This window comes from Camelina sativa, chromosome 7, assembly GCF_030686135.1.
Source record: "Camelina sativa cultivar CO46 ecotype springtype chromosome 7, ASM3068613v1".
Lineage (NCBI taxonomy): Eukaryota > Viridiplantae > Streptophyta > Magnoliopsida > Brassicales > Brassicaceae > Camelina > Camelina sativa.
This window is the reverse complement of record NC_141886.1, coordinates 7,622,799-7,645,093: the sequence shown is the minus strand read 5'-3', so window position 1 is coordinate 7,645,093 and position 22,295 is coordinate 7,622,799. Positions and strand designations below refer to the sequence as shown.

The 22,295-nt window shown below is 34.2% G+C and overlaps 2 protein-coding genes, 1 long non-coding RNA gene and 1 pseudogene across 4 annotated transcripts; 2 read left to right on the top strand and 2 right to left on the bottom strand.

Annotated features, from left to right (window-relative positions):
• Nucleotides 1-1,608: 1,608 nt before the first annotated feature.
• LOC104700662 (kinesin-like protein KIN-5A) lies at nucleotides 1,609-7,332 on the bottom strand. Its single transcript, XM_010416195.2, has 21 exons — nucleotides 7,045-7,332; nucleotides 6,503-6,734; nucleotides 6,253-6,382; nucleotides 6,014-6,169; nucleotides 5,443-5,919; nucleotides 5,229-5,326; nucleotides 4,974-5,130; nucleotides 4,820-4,889; nucleotides 4,670-4,746; nucleotides 4,528-4,581; nucleotides 4,326-4,406; nucleotides 4,110-4,221; nucleotides 3,926-4,012; nucleotides 3,676-3,851; nucleotides 3,423-3,584; nucleotides 3,063-3,329; nucleotides 2,676-2,965; nucleotides 2,479-2,580; nucleotides 2,277-2,386; nucleotides 2,050-2,201; nucleotides 1,609-1,964 (listed from the first exon to the last, which is right to left on the bottom strand). Exons 2-21 carry the CDS (start codon nucleotides 6,685-6,687, stop codon nucleotides 1,752-1,754), a joined length of 3,156 nt encoding a protein of 1,051 aa, XP_010414497.2. The 5' UTR covers nucleotides 6,688-6,734; nucleotides 7,045-7,332; the 3' UTR covers nucleotides 1,609-1,751.
• Nucleotides 7,333-8,903: 1,571 nt separating this feature from the next.
• LOC104700660 (protein PROLINE CONTENT ALTERNATIVE 22-like) lies at nucleotides 8,904-9,634 on the top strand. Its single transcript, XM_010416194.3, has 2 exons — nucleotides 8,904-9,199; nucleotides 9,274-9,634. Exons 1-2 carry the CDS (start codon nucleotides 8,946-8,948, stop codon nucleotides 9,314-9,316), a joined length of 297 nt encoding a protein of 98 aa, XP_010414496.1. The 5' UTR covers nucleotides 8,904-8,945; the 3' UTR covers nucleotides 9,317-9,634.
• Nucleotides 9,635-12,742: 3,108 nt separating this feature from the next.
• On the top strand, nucleotides 12,743-13,607 carry LOC147941010 (uncharacterized). The gene is made up of 3 exons (XR_015560828.1): nucleotides 12,743-12,933; nucleotides 13,041-13,182; nucleotides 13,313-13,607. It is a non-coding gene; the product is annotated as an uncharacterized LOC147941010 (long non-coding RNA).
• Nucleotides 13,608-14,389: 782 nt separating this feature from the next.
• On the bottom strand, nucleotides 14,390-16,858 carry LOC147941009 (3-ketoacyl-CoA synthase 12 pseudogene; annotated as a pseudogene). Its single transcript, XR_015562272.1, has one exon. The product of XR_015562272.1 is annotated as a 3-ketoacyl-CoA synthase 12 pseudogene (transcript).
• Nucleotides 16,859-22,295: the final 5,437 nt, after the last annotated feature.

Sequence of the window (22,295 nt, the reverse complement as noted above, 5' to 3'; positions counted from 1 at the left end):
AATGTGTAGAAAAAATTGAATCATCATTCTATATTTTTCTCGATTTGATAAGATTATATTCCATATTTGTAGTTATGTTTAAATGTTATTTGGTAAAATATCAATAATATGAGATTTCAATCCTACGTAAACTAATGCCTATATTACGGTTTGTGATTAATGCAGTTATTGTAGTTACTAATTATTAGGGATACTGACTTGGTTGTGATATTGATTTGAGATGAAAATATAGAGGATGCTTAGGGATTAATTGTTCTAGTTTTTGAAAGTTTTGTTTAAAAAAATATTGTCAAGGCTGATTCGTTGATTCGGGTAATGATTGAGTCCGATTAAATAGCAGATATTGTTTAATTGTTTGGTATTATATGTAATGAGATTGGTATTGGTGATAGTTAAGGCAATTCGCTTTTTTTTATAGAAATTTCAATTCAATCATATATTCCTTAACTAACATATATTTTTGTTTCTGGTTGGTTTAATCCTTTTGTTTTCTTTTTTTTTGCAGGCAACCAGCGTGATTGGATAAGGGATTATATATTCCATAGTCAATCTAGCAAAACAGGATCCGAATATGTTTAAACTGGGTCGGTTAGGATCCGAGTGTCAAGGCCATTTAATCTTACAAATTTTCCCTTGTCGTTCTCTTTTTGTGTTCTCTAAAGATTTTTATTTAAGGGCATTTCATGGCATACTGATTTTATTGTTTTTTTTTATCCCTAAGTGTGCTTCCCAATTAATAGTATAGATTCATAGTGTAAAATATTTCAAAGTATACATGTTACAAGTATTGTGTGTTCGGTTTCAGGAGAACAACATTAGTCCCCCTTTCTTGGTAGAACAAAGCTATATATGGTGGAGCTGGTGGTGAACCAACAAAGGTCTCTCTCAGAACAGGGGAGAGGCACCTCGCTGTAAAGAACACATAGAACAAATAAAACCTGTAAAAAGGAATGGCTGCTGAAACAAGGGATTGTATGTGGGAACGACCTAGGATAATCATTTTGGTGAGGTCCTTGAGGTAGTTGAGGGGACTGGGGAGCTAGGTTGGAGTTTTGATTAATGGCATTACAAAGGGGTTGTTAGGTGGCCCTAGTGAAAGTTGAAGGAAAATAACAGAAGAAAAATTTAGCTTGGAAATAGGTAAAACCGTAAAAGTTGTATTGGAGTAGAAAAATCCTTTTGAGAACAACATATATCCTCGATCGGTGTGTGTGAGTTCTTTTGCTGAGTATTATTCGAGTTTAAGGCTCATATATATATATAATGCACTTTTCAGTTGTAAATGTTGATAGTAAATTTTGAGATGCTAATTCCAAAAATATAGATATATCGATGCTAAATCCTAAAGGCAGTGTTAATTGGTATTAATCGTTTGATTAAACTCTCAATTAGCCATAAAAAAAACTATTACTTTTTCTTTTAAAAATATTAAATTGTTTTCTTAAGTTATTATTATTATTATTTTGTATAATAAAACTCTTTCAACTGTATAACAACATAGTAACATTTAAATCTTTAATGTATCACCCCATGTTTACTAACTATAAGTTCCAAATTATATTTTTCTCCTCAAATGATTCTTTCGAAGGGATAAAAACAAATATATAATTTTGGGAATTTGATCTTTGTCATGAAAAAAATGTAAAATAACTAGGACACCGAGTTCAGAATAAAACGGAGAGATCTGATCGTTCTATACACTCTTGTTACCGTGTTACTATAAATTTCACGGAACACAAAACGTATCTTTTTCAGTTGATCGCCGTTAACGGTGGTCGACCGTTACTACTAAGGTGTTTAGCATCTCCGTTAGATTGCTGAAGCATCTGTTTGGGCGACTTGGAGGAATCGTGAAACGCTTTCAACAATTCCTCAAACGACGGCGTTTTCAGTTCTTCTATTGATCCAACCGTTGGGATGTTGTACACTCTCTTCCTTGGCGTTGAGCTTGTTGCTTCATCCACCTATTAATTTACAATTTTGATAAATATAAACAATTTTTTGTCCAATTCAATCATGATTAAAATAAAAATGAACAGATCGTGTTACCTTGTACTCGTGACCAAGACATTTTCCTGTCTTTTCTTTGATGTCTACTACGTTGCCATCATGGTGGCTTCTTAGTTCTTTCAAGTTTTCAGAACAAGGAGCGATTGTGGAATTAACATCCGCTGATGCGACTTTATCGAGTTGTAAAGATTCTGCGAATTTAAAATGATTAGAATCAAATATATGGATTTATATATATGAATGGAAAACTGAATTAGATTACTTACGGTCAATGGATGAGAGGATATCGCTGTTTGCCGAATCGACATCGCTTAATGTGGTTGAGACCGCAGAAGAAAACTGAGCTCGTAGTTTCTCATTGTTTTCTATGGCTCCTCTGGTTTTTATATCATTATTAACATAAATAAGATCAGTTTGAATTTGGATATTGTATATAGAAAATAGGGATTAGCAAGGAAGGTGCATTACCGGATGATAGAATCCGCGGATGCAACATTCCTCTTCTCTAGATCGACCAAAGATTCTTGAGCGGTCTTCCATTGTTGAGTTCCGGTTTTGGAATTCTCCAGGCTATGAAAAACAATGATGTAGTCAAAGAATTAAAACTGGCATAACAAAGTAATTGAGTTTGTTTTGGGTTGAATCGAATAGAAAGTGAAAAATACCATTTTAGAAGCATGTTTTGCATATCTTCCTTTGCAACCTCAACTGCGGAAATGTTATCGAGATGATGAGATTCCGCTTGGCTCATGTGAGCGTTCCATTGGACTTTAACTGAAGAAGCTGAATCTTTCATTGCAGACATTTCTTGCTGCAGTGCACCGGTTTGGGATGATGATCCGTCGCGAATATCCTGCACAGCCATCTGAACCAATTCCTTCTTCCTAGCGTTTGAACTCGCTAGTAACTCCGCCACTTTTTCAAGCATTTGTTTTTCTTCATTTGCAATGGATTCCTGAAATATAGAACAATTTCCTTATAAATTCTAGCATAAGAGAAGCTTTAATATCATTTGTGGTATAGAATTAGACAAGGAGTAGCGAAAAACTTACCTCAAATTTCTTAGTGAATGCAGATAGTTTCTGCTCGTTGACGTTTTGAGCATCTTCTGCTAGCTTCGTCAGCTTAGTGGAATGCGTGTCTAGAGTCTTGAAGAAGTCTAACATCACAGTGGAGACAGATTTAGCAGACTCCATTGAACGGGAATGCAAATCGCGCTGTTGCTGTGTAAATGCAGAGAGCTTCTCCTCTTGATTGTGAAGGCTACCTTGAAGCCCGTCAAGTAGTGCATACGCCTCTGATGTAAATCCTCTAAACATCTGATTCAAAACACCAGTTCATAGGGTCAAGAGTCACTCATAAGAATATTAGTTCTTCATAAGATATAGGCTATAGGATGATTCTCTTCTTACATCTTCCAGTGCACAAGAATGTTTTGTCACTTCCGAGTTCAAGTCATTCAAAGTCGATTGGCTGTCTTTATCTAAGTTCCCTGCTATATCATCTAAAGACTTGATGCCTGAATTGTACTTTTCCTTCAACTGTGCTAATCTTCCCTGTAGTGTTTCAGTAGCCTGTAGAGAATACGATTAATTGTGTGAGTAAACATAACCGAAGATAGGCATCACTGTTTAAAAAGGTAAGCTAGAAAATTGTGTAACCTACCTCTGTCTTTGCAGATACGAAAGATGCCATAACTTTTTCCATGTCTTCCAATTGTTTTTCCTGCTGGCTCACTGAACCTGCAACACTGTTGTTCAAGAGCTCAAGTTGCCGTAGCAGTTGTGACTGGAACTCTTGGATGAGCGATCTATTGCTGTCTTCAATTTTGTCCTTCCTCTCTGGAAACAAAAGCTGAGTTAGTTTTCAGAATGTGATGGCAAAAATGGAAGAGAGGAGAGAGAGCAATACACACCAATTTTGGCAAACAAGTTGGAAACATCGGATGCTGCATTTGCCAACTCTGCTTGAAGCTCGATAGCACGGTCAACAAGTGTTTTCTCTGAGGAAATGTGAAAAAGGTGTTATATCATCTGAAAGATACAACTATTTAAACATCGACGAACAGGAGAAATAAACTCAGCTTGTTACCAACTTACCAGATTTCAGGAGATTGGATATCAAGTACTCTTTATCCTTAATTGTTGCAACTGCCTGTCTATGTTTCTCTTCGAGATCTAACAATGCTTGTTCCGTTTCCCAGAGCTTTTTCTAAAATCAGAGAAAGAAAAGAGTATAAGAAGGTAGGCCTTGCATGTCAGTGGAAATGGAACTGTGCTCGGCAACAAGTCGCAGAACAAAAGAACTTGTAATACCTCAGTTTTATTAAGCTTCTCTCTCAGTCCAGCAGTTACAAGCTGTTCCGAGTTGTACAACTCTTGAAGCTCAACAATTTGCTACATTCAACAATCAGGATTGTCAGCATATTTGGTAGCCGGGAAGGAACCAACTGCAAATTTATCTTACAGGAAAAGAGGACAGAGAACCAAAAGTTCACTATACTCCTTTCAAGCTCACCTTGTCTTTAGCTTCTCCCTCAACTTCCATTTGCTCTATCTTTTCAGCCATAGCCTGCAGAAACCGATAGACAATGAAGTCTGAATCTATAATCTAAAATTGTGAAATGATTGTGGCACTTATTCCTTGATAAGAACAGCACCTTTTTCTCGGCTTCTTCTTGAATATATCTCTCCTTAGGAATATAAATTCCATTTTTCTCCCTTGTAGCATAGACCTCTGATACAGTCAAGAACAGACTTTAAGTATTTGATAAGCAAAGGAGATCCTCAATATGTGACAAAATATATACCTTGCTTTAGACGTTCAATTTCAGAATACAAATCTTTCATAATAGCTGATTTCATCATCTTCTGGTTAACCTGATTGTAGCAGAACAGGTGTTATATGAGTAAAGTGGCAGAAATAAAAAAGAAGCATATTTCATATATTTATGTTTGACAGACCTCTGGTTTATTTTTAATGTGTTTCGCACGGTGTGCATAATCAAGTGTGCTGAGTGTTTCTTCCAGGCAATGAACAGAGGGTGACACTGTAGCAATTACACATGTTTTTGTTTTTCCTCCCAAAGAGTCTCTCAATAATCTTGTCAACTTGCTTTCTCTGAAATTTAAATGCGTATAATCGTACGATTAGAAACCTGTAAATCATGTATCAAATCTTCCAGACAGAGGTATGTGAAGGCATAATCTTTCTCTTACCTGTATGGAATATGGCCAGAGTGTTCAACCAACGCATTTATGACACGTCCAAGTGTGAGCAAACTTTTGTTGATCTCACCAGCTTCCCTGGCTCTACCCTGCAATATAGTGATCTCATATATGTTAGTAAAATCATGAGGTTAGACACACTACTATACTGTCAATGATAAAATCATGGTTCTATACTGTTGGATCTATTATATGTTATGTGTACCTCTCGAGCACCAGACCGTGAAATATTCTCTGAACCAGCAAGATCAACAAGATTTAGCTTTCCACTTTTGACAATCTCTTCCCCCTCTGGAGTACATTCCTTAATATGGATTGTAACCGAAAATATTGAATGAGATCTACTACTTTGTTTGTTGAGAAGAGTCTCTGCTGTGCGTCTCTTGGCTGACCCTTTCTCCAAGACTTTATAAATCTCATCAGCAGTAGACACTATTTCTTCTTCCAAACCTCTCACAAAAACGCCACCTTTGCCGTCTTCCATAAGGGCCAGAGGTTTCTTTGATTTATCATCCGTAAACTTTGTTTCTTCAGGAGCTAAAAGGTCTGTCAGTTCTTCATTGTAGAGCTCAAGAAAAGAAACTTTCAAACTGTATTCAGCAGCACTTTGTGCTTCCAGTATATCAAATATCTGTTTAACTGCTCTAGGGATAACACCTGCATCACTTGGAATTTCACCGTTCTGGCAAGAGAAAAGAAATAGGTTCCATCAAATGAGGATTCGTTACCATATCAGAGAAAATACTTCAAAAATGATGTTCTTGAATTGGGGTTACCTTTTTCCTTGCTCCTCCTTCCATTGTGTATGTCTTACCAGTTCCCGTTTGCCCATATGCAAAGATGGTGCAATTATACCCATCAAGAACCTCGAAAACAATGGGAGAAACTGCTTGATGATACAAGTCCTTCTGTTGGGATGTTGGCCCAAAAACCTAACAAATTTCACAAATTGGTAAGCATGACACTATCTTTCAGAAACTTATCTAAAAAGCCTTAATGAGATAAAAAAAAAAACCTTGTCAAACAAAAACGTTTTATCAATCTGCTTCCCAGCTATATTCTGTGCTACCGCAACTTCCTTTTTGCGGTCATTGCAGGTAAGTACCGCAGGTGTTTGTAACCTAGTCTCCTCAGAATTAAACGGTCTGAAAATTCACAGAACCAAAACCACCAGAGAGTAAAGATTATTAGCACACTAAAATACCAAAATAAGAAGCTTCTTACTACTACCGTCCTGCCAAAAAAGGGAATTATGCAAAGTGTACCTGCAACGAACGATGACTTGTATATTCACACCCTTCTCTTTCTCATTCTTGCTAACTGGATTCGAGTTTGAATTTGTTGAGTTTGAGTCAACAACTCGAAAATCTCGATTTGACTTCTCAGTCGAACGCGGAGTCTGACATGGAGATTTCGCCGAGCTTCCTCTCTTCGAATTGTTAGAATCCATCTCCTCTTAAAATAGTTTCGCAAAGCAAACCAAAACCTAATCTATCTCTGCATCAACGGAGAAACAAAAACCCTATCAACCGCCATAGTAAGGATCCACACAAAAACAAAGCTTAAATCTCAAATCAATACAACTCAAAATCACAAATCGAATTTACAAATTAACGAAATCACGCCCTAAACATTGAACCAAAAAAAAAAAAAAAAAAACAAATCCGTAATCTCAAATTAATCCAAGTTTCAACCCTACAAATTACGCATACACCTCGAAAATAAACTACGATTAGAATCGTCAATGGAAGATACGAAAACTCAAAAACGCGTCTCTAAATCAGGAGGAATGAGCGAAGAAATGTACCCGATCGAGCAGTTTAGATTCCGATTTCCTTGAAGCAAGCTCGCGATTACAAATACAAATTCGAATTTGAATTTTGCGATGGTGGTTTAGTTTTTTTTTTTATCTTCGCCGATGAAGAAGAAGAGAGATGAATGAAGAATGAAAAAAATATAAAGACGCTTCTGAGAGAAACAAAAAAAAGGGTTAAATTAGAACGAAAGAGCTAAAATATGAATTTTTTTGAGGGAGGATTAAAATAAAAATAAAACAAATAAATGAGCCGTTACGGTAGGCAGGCGTTTGTCGTTTGACTTGTTAGACGCTTCATAGAGCCTAACGGCGTTAAATTTTGAACCGTTATGTTTGTAAAAAAATCCGTGATCCGACCGTTGCGCAAAAGGACAAACACGCAAATAAAGAAAAGGTGATTTGAAAACTTTCGAATGTTTTATTTTTATTTTTGAAGTATTTTTGTTTTGTTCTTTAGTCCCTTAATTCTTCTTAATATATGTGATTTGCCCCATAATGATTTTAAAGATTATATTATAGTGACATTGAAAAGGTTGATTTCTTATAATTAAAATTTATTTTATTTTATATAAAGTATTTAATGACCATTTATCTATTTTGAAACCCTGTGAACACAAATCTAGACTTGTACATTGTGAATTTTGGAGTCAAGATATGATTTGATTTAACAAAGAAACTAGTATATAGTTTTAAATGAAGTAGCTATAATTATATTACTATGATGTTACTCAATTCGAGAAATTGGTATATGTTAAGTGGAAAAAAAAAACATGGCCTCACGTCGAAGTACGTATATGTGAAGGGGGGGGGGGGGGGGGGGGGGGGTGGGGACACGTGACGTGATTTTACTTAACAATGTACCTGTTTGAATATGGCTTGGAAGTTTTTGATTCAGTAGTTTATTTTTCTTAACTTAACAATGGATGTGTGTTTTATAATTTTTAGGTTTTAGGTTTATGTATTAGATTGTAATTTTGCATAAAATTTGGATGGTAATTTGTTGATTTTTTTTACAGAATCGATAAATTCAGTCAATACATATTAAGTCAAAATCTCTGGCTAATTTTGTTCTTATGATGTTTTTACAAATTTCTGGCTAATTTTGTTCTTATGATGTTTTAAAATTGATTAAATCTCTGGCTAAGAAAATTGTTTTTCTTTCTTTTTCTTTTGCTGTTTCTTTGTTTTTGTTTTTTTTGGGGTTTATTGTCAAAAGTTTCTTTTGATGTTTTTTTGTGTGTGTTTTAGATCTGTTAGCAGATCCGCTAAAATGAAACTAATATATATATATATATATATATATTAAATTATATATATATATATATAAATTATTATTAACCTAACATTTTAGACATCTTAAATTATTGTCTTAATCCACCCTATGAGCATAATCCAGAGTTGTTTATACACGACTGACGACCCCTACGTTATTGACACTCTTGAGTTATCTAGTGAGATGGCATATGCATCAAAGTGAAAAATTTGTCGCCAATGTACCTTTGTAACGATCGATGCTAAGGGCCTTATCAATATATTTTTTGGTTTAATTTCACATTATTGCCCAATTGAAAACCCTATAATAGGCCCAGTTCTATGTAACCCATTTGTATATTTACCGAACATAAACCTCCCTATACGTTTGACTATTCTTCTTATTAATTATGCCATCCACGTCAAATAAAAATGTGACTATTCAAAAATATATAAAACACGTCCGACACCTCAGTAGCAAATCAAGCATGTAGTAGTAAGTTAGTTGGTGGTGTAACAGTTAGTTGAATGACCGTTAGGTTTAACACCTAAGTTTCAAAAATTTCCCGGGAGACAAATAGATTCAAAACACAAAGCAAAGAGAAAAAGAGAGAGAGAGAGAGAGAGAGATCAATGGAAACATGAATGAAGAGGAGAGAGTTGGTTCATCGTCCTCTTCTTCGTCTTCTCTTCCTGTGAGCTACGGAGTTGACGGTGAAAAATACGAATTCTCTTCCTCTGTTTCTTCTCTGTCTCAACCGTTCTCTCCGGAAGGTTCAAGTAACAAGAGTTTTGTTCTTGAAAACAATCTTTCTTCTGTTTTCTCGTTGGACCATAGAAACAATAACATCCTCATCTTTCCTAGAGATAGACCATGTTCTTGTCTCCACCATGTGTAAGCCCTTATCTCTCTTTCTCTATTCATTTTCTTTTTGTTCTTAGGATTCTCATTTATTGGGTTTCTTGCAGCTTGGAGTGGATTCTACAGAGATGTTGTCGTTGCCTCTGTTAGCCTACCTTCTTCTTTCAAACTTAAACCATTAAAATCTTGTGGCCGGTCCTCATGCTATATCAAATTATATGCAAGTAGTAATAGCTTTTTTTCTGTTAATTTTTTTTACTAAGTCGTTGGTTTTAATTTGTTACTTTGAAGAAGTTTGAACTGCCCTTATTTAGTGAATTATTTTATAGTTTTACCAAAAAACAAATAACAAGAATTGAGATCTTACGGTAGCTACTAAGCTAAGCTACAACTTGTATTAGAATTTCGCCCCTAAAGTTATTAATAAACGGTGGCCTGAAACTCTTGTTTCAGAGGTTTTATGCCGAACCGGATCTTATTAATTGTATTGTACTAATCTGGTTTCTCGTAAAACAAAGTGTAACTTTGCTTTAAAAAAGTTGGGTCAGTGCTACTAATCGACGATTTAAGACAACCAAGACTATCTCTATTTCCGTTTACATCATATATATGATTCATGTATTTAGCATTATCATGATCAAATCAAAATTTCATAGAATAAAAAACTTTATTAAGTTGATCAGTATCAAAGAAGCTCTTTTACTCATCAAACCTAATGGCCTTTTGTGTTTACTAGTTTAATTTTGAGAAAATTATATATAAAGTGTGACAGTAGAAAGAGATCAGTATCAAAGACCTCTTACATCTATTGCAACAAAAATACATTCAACACCTCCTTACCTAGAAAGAATTGCAGCATGCTATCTCTACACCAGTGGAGAGCTAATCAATGTTAATCTTCACATCCGGCACATTTCTGGACAATATTGCAAAGTGCATAATTAACCCTAATCGGAAGTATCTAGTATTTTACATTTGCTTCTTTAATTTGGATATATAGCCGACACACACTGAGCAAGCTACTTAAATTGATGTATCATGCCACCAACAAGCAATGCAAGCTACTAAAAGGGTCCTACGATACCATGCATAGTTGGATTGGATGTACTCTTCTGCGAGAATTTTCTTTTGAAGTTGTAAGTTCATTGATATTCCCCGCATCTTATGATGTGAATAGGGTTGGTGACAATGCTGATTTCATTTCCACAAAGGTATATATATATATATATATATATATATATATATATATATATCAATTACTTAAGTGGAGATGTACATGTGAATTCTTACTCATCTCATCCAAGAAGTAGTACTGAGGAGCAAATCCGACGTCTAAATTCCCTTGGCTATGTTTGCTTCTTGAAGAATTATTTGACTTTCTCTTCCAAATAAACTGATTGTTTTACTTTGAAAATGTAGATTCTTCGTCGTATTTATATGTTAAATCAAATATTACGCTCAAGATTAAGCATATAGCACGGTATCAATCTTGATCTTATTTGCTTTTCGCATGCATGCTAGCTGTCCTAGCAAATTGGCCAAGTTGCTGTTCAAAAAAAAAAAAAACATGTCTGCCGCCGCCGACCCAAATGGACGTGGACTGGTCCGTTTGACAATTCTAATAGTATCCAATTACCAATTATCACTATATATATCACGACCAAATTCAATTCATTGTTCTACGAGTCTCACGTCGCATATTTCCATCAGACTAGTTAGTTGTGATTAGCTAATCCCTAATCTATTTCATTATATTATGTACGTACTCCTCAGTCCTCACTCATGTATCAATCATTGGAAAAATGCTATGGAGCAAAATAGTTAATTCACATTATTTAATGTTATTGTGTATAGAGTTCCATTACTTTCTCTGAATTTTTTATAGCATTTTAGGGTCTTTATTTGTCCAGAATTGTGTATAAAATACTCCAAATTTTCAGATTTATAAATTATAGAACGAAAAGCTGTTATTTATTTACTTTAGTACAGGGTCCAAATTTTTTTTGAGCCGGCACTATCATAATCGAAAAGAATTTAAGAACTGTACGGCATATAATTGATTTAGATTTGGAAATTCACGAAAATAGGTAGTAAATTTATTCAACCAAAGGAGAAACAGAGAATCATGTAGTGTTTGGTCACTCAATGATCCATACAAATCCCAATTTATTGACGATAGAGTTTATTTAAGAGGATGATCCAACGGCACCTAATAGTGCCACCACAATGTGAAGTCGAAATGAGAGTGAGAAGTAAATGTTTCATCTGTTTTTTGAGTGGCCAATTAAATAAGAAAGTTGTTTTTATTTCGATTTTGGACAGCTCTCTTTCTACTGTCACACTTACCTGTCCCTATTTATTACCTTTTTTAGTTTTTTTTTGCCCCAAATTATTTATTTACGATCTACTCGAATATTGTGAAAATAATCAACTATTGTTAACAGTTTTTATTATAACAACACGAGTCTTCGACCACGCTTACTTAAATTAAATTCCCATGTTTTCATCCGAAAACTAAGGGTTTCCATATCTCGTTGGACACAAAAATGTGTTTGTTTTACTTTTACCATTCAAACCAATGTGCTTTAAATGCAAATTATGGTTATTATCAATCTTAAGTGGATAAACTATAGTCCTACAGAATTTCTGAATATTATCGATTTATCTATTTAAAAAATGGAATTACATATTGAATGAGTTATAGAGAATAGAGATTATCGGTCCACAAAGTAAACGTGTCAGAACCATACTGTAACCAAATTTAGTATTTAAACAAGGAAAATATCATTGTGGTCAATTGATTTATAAAATGACAGAATTGTTAAACATCGTAAGAGATAGCTATACATACGTGGCTGTGGTTCTTACTCTTTGGAGTTTTCGATCCTTCCCTGTAATTTTTTGTGGGTACATACCTCTGTAAGGTCAGGTCTATGCTTAGGAATATTAATTCTAATACAACAAATCAGTTGACAAAAAAAAAGATAGCTATACATATGTATAAAAATACCGCTATTAATATTTTTCATTTTCCTTTTTACTTGGTATATAATTTATAGATATGGTCACATAGTCATATAGTTTTCTACAAAAAAATAAAGTATGTTTTATCATTTGAACACATTCGATTCTGAAAATATATTAAGGGATTAGCAAAGCTATAACACTTTTTTTTTCGTAAGCAATGAGTATACTTTTAAATACAAAAAATTAGTATTACATAATCAAATACTAATACTACTAATTAACGTCAAAAGTAAATTATTATTAATAAGGAGATTTTTGTCATTTTCCATGGAGACAAATGGGCCCAGAATCTGGTAATGAAATCAAATGACCATTGAATGTTTGCCTACCAAACAGACTTCTCAAAAACAAAAAAAATGTTTACACGGAAAAAAATTAAAATAGAGAAAATTATCATTTATGTGATGAACAATGCCAGTTATTTTAAAACCTTTTCCCGGGTGATATAGTTTCTTTTTAAATTGACGAATTTGTCTCTAAAAATACTGAACAATAAAATAAATAATTAATATTAGTTTTTGTTATTTTTTTGAAATTCTTATTTCTCTTACCTTCGATTATTCATCTTTTTCCATTTCTCTCTTTCTCTCTCTTCTTTTCTCTCTAGAAACCTCCATATCTCTTCTTCCATCTCCAATGAATTCCAGTGGCTTCATCTACTGGAGAAAAAATAGAACCAACCTCCATCGTTGATGAACAAATCTTTTTGTTCATTCTGGAGATGCTCCCTTCAAGACTGAGTATGTTATTTCTCAATTTTAAGATTCTCTTGTTTGTTTCCTTTTCCATACAATTTTAATGGATCAGATCTAACATCTGACCTGATATTTGTTTTTCGATGGACCAGATCTGGTAGACCAGATTCGAAGGAACATATCTGGGTGGACTAAACCCTTAACATGTTGTAGGAGGTGCTCATGTTGTCATCAAAGATGTTTCCATCGAGATTGGAGATGAAATTCATCTGTTATCTTTGGAGACCAAATTAGGTATTAATTGATGGACAAGATCTAGAGGACATTAATGTACCATTCACATAACTTGTTCATCATCCCTTTGTCAAAAATTGACTAACTCTCATTTTATTGTCCATTTTGCATATCTCCCAACCATCATTAGACACAAGTGTTGAAGAGGATTCAAGGATGTGATTCCTGAATGAAAACATTAAAGACCTAACTAGGTACTAACTGATGGATTAGATCTAAAATGTTGTCCATCTTCTAATTAGTCTACTAACTTTGTTACAGCCTGTTTTTCTTAAATTATTGCATGTTATTTTTGTTGTATTCATCTCTTTAGTGTCTCTTATGTTCGATGGACATGTGTTATTTTGTTCGATGGACATGTTTTTATAAACCAAATTGTGTACAAACATCATAAACAGAATAAAGAGTGGACAAAAGTATAGACTTAGCACAAGTAGTGGACAAACATTTTCACATGTTTATCATTGTTATAAATCATTTTGTCTACAACCAATATGTTGACAAATTTATAGTTTAAACATATTGTCTACCATAATAGTGGACCAAATTTAAAAAAAAAAAGACTTGTCCACAATACAATATGGACAAGAAGCAAACAATGTGGACATAAAAGATTTGTCTACTAAATCATTTTCTAAAAAGTAGAGCAACACGTTCAAATTTTCTTCATTACCTACAATAAAAATATTAGACAAAATTTTTTTTTCTACATATCCAACTATTGTAAAGAGAACAATTAATTTAAATTCTCTACATGTACATTTCTAAGTTAATAAAGCAAGGTTAATTTAGTCTTCTTACATCTTCTGTTCATGTGAAAAATGACATTTCTTAGAAAGAATAAGAAACATAGCGTTTTTGTCAAGTTTTTTGAGGAAAATGGCATTTCTAGCCAAAATTCCATTAAAATAGCAAAAAGAAGTTAAAAACAAATAGTGGCATCGCATGTAAATGTGAATGTCGTTTCAATAAACTACGAAAAACGTACGTGGATTAAAGAAATTTACCAACAGAATCTGAACGTTATCATTCAAAAGTTCAACTGCAGACTCTTTTTATTTACCAACTTTTGACAATTCAATGAAACTTTTAGTACTTCGAAGTGTTTAAATTTAAAACTTCTATAGTTTCTGTTTTTTTTTACAATCTATAATATTAAAAAAAAAACAAGAAAAAGGACTAAGCATGAAGATGTACCGTGACAAGCTTGAGTAAATGCGAAACAATATATAGTACAAAGTAAAGTGGACAATGAATATTACAAATTATTAAAATGATACAACATTTAAGAAGAAGAAAAAAAGATGGCAAATTAGTAAGTGCCCATCGTATTGGAAAGTTCATGCCCCCCTAAAACCCTTATTTTAATGTATGTAATTAACAAATTATAACTCCCCACCAAAAAAAAAAAATCATATAAAATAAACAGAAAGCTAAATCGAAGTTTCTTTTACATTCATATCACCTTTCCCAATCCGAATTTAAAAATGAAAACGTAAAATTTTTAACAAAAGGAAAAATTTAAGAAAGAGAGAATATTGTTGTGTCACCTTGTGTTGTTTCTTTTTTTTTTTTTTTGCGTTTGCGTTTGCGTTTTACATAAAAGCGTCGGGGACCTTGAAAGTGTCAGGATCTTCATCTTGGATCCAACCAAACTTCTCCATGTAAGGATTCACGATTGATTTTGGTGGATAATCATCAATGCAGTGATTCCAGACGTTTCCTTTTGACTCCCCAACCGTTAGATCTCTTACAACTTCCCAAACGCAGCTATTACACTTGAAACCAGCTCCAAAGCTTATCATAAATACTCTATCTCCTCTCTTCAACCTCTTCTTGGCTTCCATGTAAGCCAACACATACCACAAACTACTCGCTGAAGTATTTCCAAACCGATGGAGAGTCATCCTCGCCGGTTCAATGTCATACTCGGTCAAATCCAAGCTATGTTTAATCCCATCAATCACAGCTTTTCCACCGGTATGGATGCAAAAATGTTCGATCCCGGTCTTGAAGTTGATCCCTGCCTTCAATGGAGTCCCTGATGGGAGATTCGTGGAGCCTTTACTAGGGTTTTGACGAATCTTGATTTTCTTGATGAGAAGTTTCAACATGAACCTCAAGAGCTCGGTTACGGGAAGAATCTTGGGTGTTATAATCTTGAGATTGTCTACAAAAGCCCGAGTTGCGGCTTTCGGTAGATTCTTCCCCAAGTAAAACCCTACACGGCCTTGTTCATCCTCGGATTGGACACAGCAGTTGTAAGACTCCTCTCTAGCTCCATGGTGAGTCCGTACCATACACTTGAGCTTAAACATTGCTCTCTTTCTCAAGCTACGTTTGTTAGTCAAGAGAATAGCACAACCACCGGATCGGAACAAGCAGTTGGCTAAGATCATCGAACGGTTGTTTCCGCTATACCAATTAGGGCTCAAAGACTCGGAGGTGGCAACAAGAGCTAACTTGTTTGAGTAGGTCTTGAAAATGTTCTTGACAATGTCTACGGAGATTAGACTCGCGCTACACCCCATCCCCGTCAAGTTGAAGACTTTGACATCGTCCCTCATCTTGTAATGGTTTATGATTCTTGAAGCTAAAGAAGGTGTTGAAGAGAGCATGGAAACATTGACTACGAGGATGTCGATATCTTTAGGAGAGATTTGGTTTCTCTCCAGGACTTTTCCGATGCTGTCCACGTAGAACTCTTCCATCTCGGAGATCCCATCTTGTAACGAAGGACGCTCTTCTCGACCTTCAAAGACGAGTCTTGGAGCGTAGGTTTGTTCTCCAATACCTGAGCTTACGATGGCTTTGAGAAGGAACTTGTATTCAGTTAACCCAAGGTTTTGGTTTCGATAAATGATCTCTCCACTGACCTGAGTGGTCACCATTCGATCGTCGGATGGTTTATGACATTGGTAGTCTAAGATGTAGCAATCTTTGTCTTGCTTTGAGTCTATGAGTTTCCAGATCTTGAAGAAGAGGTAACAGAGGAGAAGAGAGAACAAGAGAAAAAGAAGATCCATAATTTATTCTTTCTTTTTGTATTTTTCTTTGTTTTGGTATTTAGAAGAGATGATGAAGTAAGTAAGATACATGAGAATGGAGTGGAGACTGTAAAGGGGATTATATAAGGAGAATATGCAAATGGATGAGGAAACGACAGCTCTGAATTTTCCAGTGGGTTCTACTTCACCGTTGGGTTTTTTTTTGGGTATTTAATAGTATTATTATAGAATTTTAGTAATGTTTCGTTGACGGTAAGAAAGTTAGAACAAGTTTACGGTGATTATATTTTGACTTAGGAGAGAAGTGGGGACACGTTGATTCGGACGAAGACTTTACATGTTTTGTTATTAAAGCAGAAAAAAAAAAAACTTCATTACAATAAGTCTACCATTGTCATGTGAGCTTGAAGAAGAGAACACACAGAAAAGCGATAAGTGTAAAGTTGTCTAAAGTCATCTCAACTCCCACCAACCGAACGGGGTTTAAGTAAGTAATTACGTATCAATCTATTATTACAAAAACACAACTCAACACTTTGGCTCACACCTTCTGCGTGCGTCTCTCTTCTTTGTACTTCCCCACCTTCTCTTCTGTCTTTTGCCTTAAACACTTATTTTATCTTTCTCCCTAGCTCCCACTCTATCTATCTTAATTTTATTAAATTCATCTCTCACTCCTCCAACAAAGTTAGGTGTGTGCATGTGTATAGATATTATTTATATATATGCCTCCGGAAACATGACTTTCTATTTATGCATATTAAAAATTTCATTATACTTCTTCCTATAACTAGTAATTTTGAGTCTATATCTTTCCGCCGTGTTAATTGCAGTCGCCAATTAAATACGGACTCCAATCTACTTTGATATGATGTTTAATTGAGACTTTAAATTATTGTCACTAGGTTTTGACAAAAAAAAAAAAAAAAAAAAAAATTATTGTCACTAGGTTTGAATCTATATATTGCATGTTGACATGTTCGTAACAACTTTCATTGAAGGGTACATTTTGGTGTTATAATTTAGTTTGGTTAGTTAATGAAATAATCACGTTTTATTTGATATGATACACCAAATATTAAAAGGCTCATTTCCTCAACAACAATTAATTCATAACCAATGATTAGTCATTCGAATTTTATAATATTATATGAAAGACATGGAGTAAATAAATTATATATGGACATGGGACACATCTTATGATCTTAATATATCACATGGCTTGCTTTAAAAAATTGGATTTGTAGTTGCATAAGATTTATAGGTTTACACAAACACATGAATTAGTTTGCTTCCAAACTAAACATCACTAGGTTTACACCACCACTCTATTATTTTGTTGATATATATACTGTTAACGGTTGTAGGTAGGGTTTTGTAGAAACTCTTGATTCGCAAGTTGAGAACATACATTTTACGATTTGTTAGTTATGATTTAAGAATGAATGATCTGGCATATTCTTACTATGATTATGAATTGATATTATTGGATTAATAGTGTACATTTAAAGCTAATAATATCTTACCAAATATGTAATCGTTTATTAAACGCAAATTATATATTTCCTAAGATGTATTCATCTTGAATTAGTTGTTATATTATAGGGATGTGATTACATAAATTGGATTATCAATTCTTTTTGTCAAACTCGGTCTCAACAATTCGGCATGCAAATTAGATATTTCCTAAGATACAATGAGTATTAATTGGCATTAATTGGATGTAAATAAGTATGCTATGGATTAAAAACCGGCCCAAAAATTCGGCAATCTTATAATGTTAGTTAAAAACCCAACCCGAAGTTGGCAAAAAGTGATGGCACCCTATTGTACTTCAAAAATGTATTCCGAGCTCTATATGTGGATATACATGTTTGGTTACAAATATCCTAAGACAATTTTTAGTATATATCCGTTTAGAAAAATTCAAATCACATTATATGCTGAAAAAAATCTAAAATTTTATTAACTTTATGTATTGAATAGTAATTAAAATAATTAAATATAAGATTAATAAAAATGAAAGAAGAATTATATTTTAATCTAACATATTTATTTAAATTAGATAGATATATTTTAGAAAATTAATATTATCAAATAAGGAAATGATTGTGTTTGGTTGTAAGGATTGTTGAGAATTTAGTTGAAACATGTTTGGATACAAAGATAAGAGAGGATGACACAAAAATGTACTTCAAAAATGTTAAGATAGATTAATACATGTACTTATACTACCAAAATTCTCCAGCATCTGCTTCTTACTAGTCATTATTTTCTTCAATGAAGTTTTATATACGTTACTGAATTCACTGATTTAGTCCAATCAACAAAGATTCTATCATTTTTGTATTTGCAGTTCAATATACTAGATTAGGACCCATGCTAGAGCACGGGTTAAAATTCTTTTTATTTCTATTATAATTTTAGAATAAAATATAATTTATATGATTATTTTTAAAAGTTTTTGGGATAAAACATTATGCAATAAAATCATATGCTAAATATAATGACTTGAAAAAATACTTATTTTGTAAGTTTTATATTGTTAATTTTATAATTTTATGTATGAGAAATGGTTAGGTTTGTTGTTTGTTTTTATTTTAATTTTTGAACATGTTTGGTGATAGTTTTTTTAATATGACCGTGCTTAGGTAAAATTTTATTTTCAGTTGCACAATAAGATCTCAGAATATATTTTTATTCATTTTTTACGCCTAAAAATATATTTTTATGCCTAACAATATATATTTTGTAACAATACATGGAATACTAATGATTTTATTTAGGAAATTGTATAAATCATTTGAATATTCTCTTTCTGATTATTGTTTGGGATATTGTTAAGTGTATTTATGAATATTTTTTTTAACCAACCTATATTTAATGTATAACCTATTTTGTAACCAACTTATAAAAATTATATAGTTTACAAAAAAAAGTTGTGTACTTTCGTTTTATTATATAAAGGATCATAACATATTGAAACCAATTTATCATAAAAATTAGGAAGAAAATAGGGAAATGGTGATTGTATATATACCTTCGGTTTCTAAACCGTTTCATCTCTGTATATGTTTTCATCAATTTTTTCCTTTCTTTCTAAATTTTGGATTTAGATTCGAAGCATTATATTATTTCTTAAACGGAATATATAGAACGGGATGTGGAAACTTCGATGGAAGTTGAAATAAATGCAGAATCTGCAACATGAGTGAAGTTTTGTCAGAGTTATGATTAACTTGAATCTTGATCTTCTGCCTAGTTTTGAACTTTTGAACGAAAATTCCAGTTTGATCAAGGAATAAATGAGCTTATTAAATTCCGATTAGGGAAAAAAAAAAGAATGCATGGAAAAAGATAAATAGTCATAAGCTAGTGACCCAACTCTAGGACGGTGCCTTTAGTTATTATTATACTCGTGAATCGGTAAATTTTGGATTTTAATCACCAACTTTCGTAAACTTTCTCTTGACTTCACCGTATAATATCAAAGTTTTGTTAACCACGCCGTTTTAGGTATGTCATTTATTAAATCTTTAACCCTAAAAAAAAAATCTCAAATTTTCTCTATAATACCAAAATCTCTTATGCAATCTCTTTGTTTCGATGGATTCAAATTCAAGCTTTGACACTGGTTGTGTCGGTGAGTGTGGTGTGTCATCAATAGTGTAGAGAGAATTTGGGGTTTCCTTCCTTGGATTATGGATTTATGATATTGGAAACGATTTAGGGATTTAGTTTCTACAATTTGGTAAACGATGTTACTTTTGGCGTTAAAAACATGGTCGTTTATGCAAAACAATAGCATATAACATATAATTTACTCTGTTTTTGAGTTCTTTAACAGAGAAAAAACGACGTGCCTAAAACGGCGAGGTCAACAAAACTTTGATATTTTATGGTCAAGTCAACGAAAAGTTTGTGATTAAAATGACATCTTGAAAATTGGTGATTAAAACGTCCCAAATTTAAAAGTTGGGGATTTTTATGACATTTTTCCCAAAAATAAAACGACCAAGAGGCGCAAGACGCTAAGCAAATAGTACATCTTATGTTCTTCTTTTATTTTCCTTTTTTTCAGCAAAAATAATTTATATAGATGAATTAACGTAATGTTTTTAAAAAAACTATTTTTTTATGAATGGACTGATTCAATAGTTTTGAGCTTAAAATTACAATCTGACAACAGTTACAAAACAAAAAAAAATTCCGGCGAATAAAAAGAGAGAAATAAAGTTGGTTAACGGAGGCAGAAGATCAGACCTACTAGCACCGACGAAACAAGCTCCACAACTTTGTGACTTCGACGCCGGATCTGGTTCTTTGACCGGAGTTTTCGAATCCTGTCGCACAACCATCACCAACGGCGATTCAAACCTACCACAAAGCTTTCAGAATAGGTTAATCCTCCAACTCTCCGCCACCCAATGAACATCGTCTCCCCGACCTAGCAAATCGACATACCCGGACCCAAGCCCTTGGACTCCGAATCTATGTAACCAGAAAACTTTCCCGAGGTAAAACTAACTTCAGATCCGATCTGGTGGAAACAAAACGTGGAGACTAGAGAGAGGAGGAGGCTCTAAACAACATCTCAACAACCATAGCCCATGCAAGCCGTCAAGATCCTAAATGGATCTACCATTAACCACCATAACACTCACCGAAAAACCCACCTATCCGCATGCGTCTTCCGCCGCTGCCGCTGCTGCAGCCACTGATCCTGATGGTTGAACCGTGAAAGACTTCTCTGCATCTCCTATGGCATCTTCAAACCAGGATGAACCAGATCCGAAGCCTTTCGACCATCGGGATAAGGCCACAGCTGAAACGCATGCCGGAAAGACAACACCACTCCAGTGATGGAGAAGAAAGCTTTCCTCCCTCCTGTTGCATCTTGAATCCCAGTCTTTCAGTGAAACGCAGCCCAACCTTACCTGAAAACCGACAACAAATCAACCGCCTCAGATGGAGTGAGAGAAGACAAATCTGATGCAAGAGCATCAAACCACCACCTGAGATCTATAACGATAAATTCCCAGCCCCTCACTTCTCCACCAAGCCAACGAACCCACCAAAGAAACAAATCGACACACGCTGTCGCGAAACCTAGATTCGCCATATCTATCCCCAGATTTGATGTCGTCCTCAAGCCTCTTCATCGAGTCGTCACCAGTGATCACCACCACACGAGACTCCACTTCACACGCCGAGAAGCTCACCGAAAACTACCATCTAGAGAAACTCAACCGAAGTCGAAGGACGACATTACAGAGGCAAAACCGACGCCGGAAAGAACAAAGGAACCAGAAAAGAAGAAGAAAAAGAGCCTTTGTCGGCGCCGGAAGGGCAAACCGGAGAGGCAACCGGCTCAGATCTAAGTTTGGTTTTTAGAGAGAAGGGAGAGAAAAGTTTTTAGAGAGAGGCAACCAGTTTAGATCTCAGATGAGTTAACGTAATCGTTATACACAACTGGCTTGAGAGCCATGGTTGAGACGAAAAACACCCTGACTTAAAAATATTTGAATTACAACCAAACTTTGCTAACAGATGAGCAACATTATTACAATTCCTGGATGAATAAACATATTGAATCTTTTGAAATAGAGATGACCAATACTTAATGTCCTTGTTGATACCTTCAATGCTTGTGTTAAAAAGCTCTTTGTTAAGCATTTTTGTAAATGTGCCATTGTCACCCTCAAAAACAACACTGGTTAGTCCTCAGATCCAGGTTTGTTGAATTGCCACTAGTAAGGCCTTGGCTTCTGCTTCCAATGGGGATGATGTATAGCCTAGAACTGAAGCTCCCCAGCCTTGAGAAACTCCATCATGATCACGAAGTATCCAACAACATTTTTCTTGGTTAGTAGAAGGATCGAAAGAATCATCATAATTACACTTAGTAAAGGGATGTGAAGGTCTTATCCATTTTTTCATTGCTTGTTGAGTTACTTGATCTCTTATTTCATTACCTTGTTCCAAATAACGTGAAAATTCTCGAACATCTGATTGTTACCGTAGAACAATAGTTTTCGGATTTTCATGCATACCATCAAAGATGAATTTGTTTATGGTTTTCGAAAGTGCCATAAAAACAAAAAA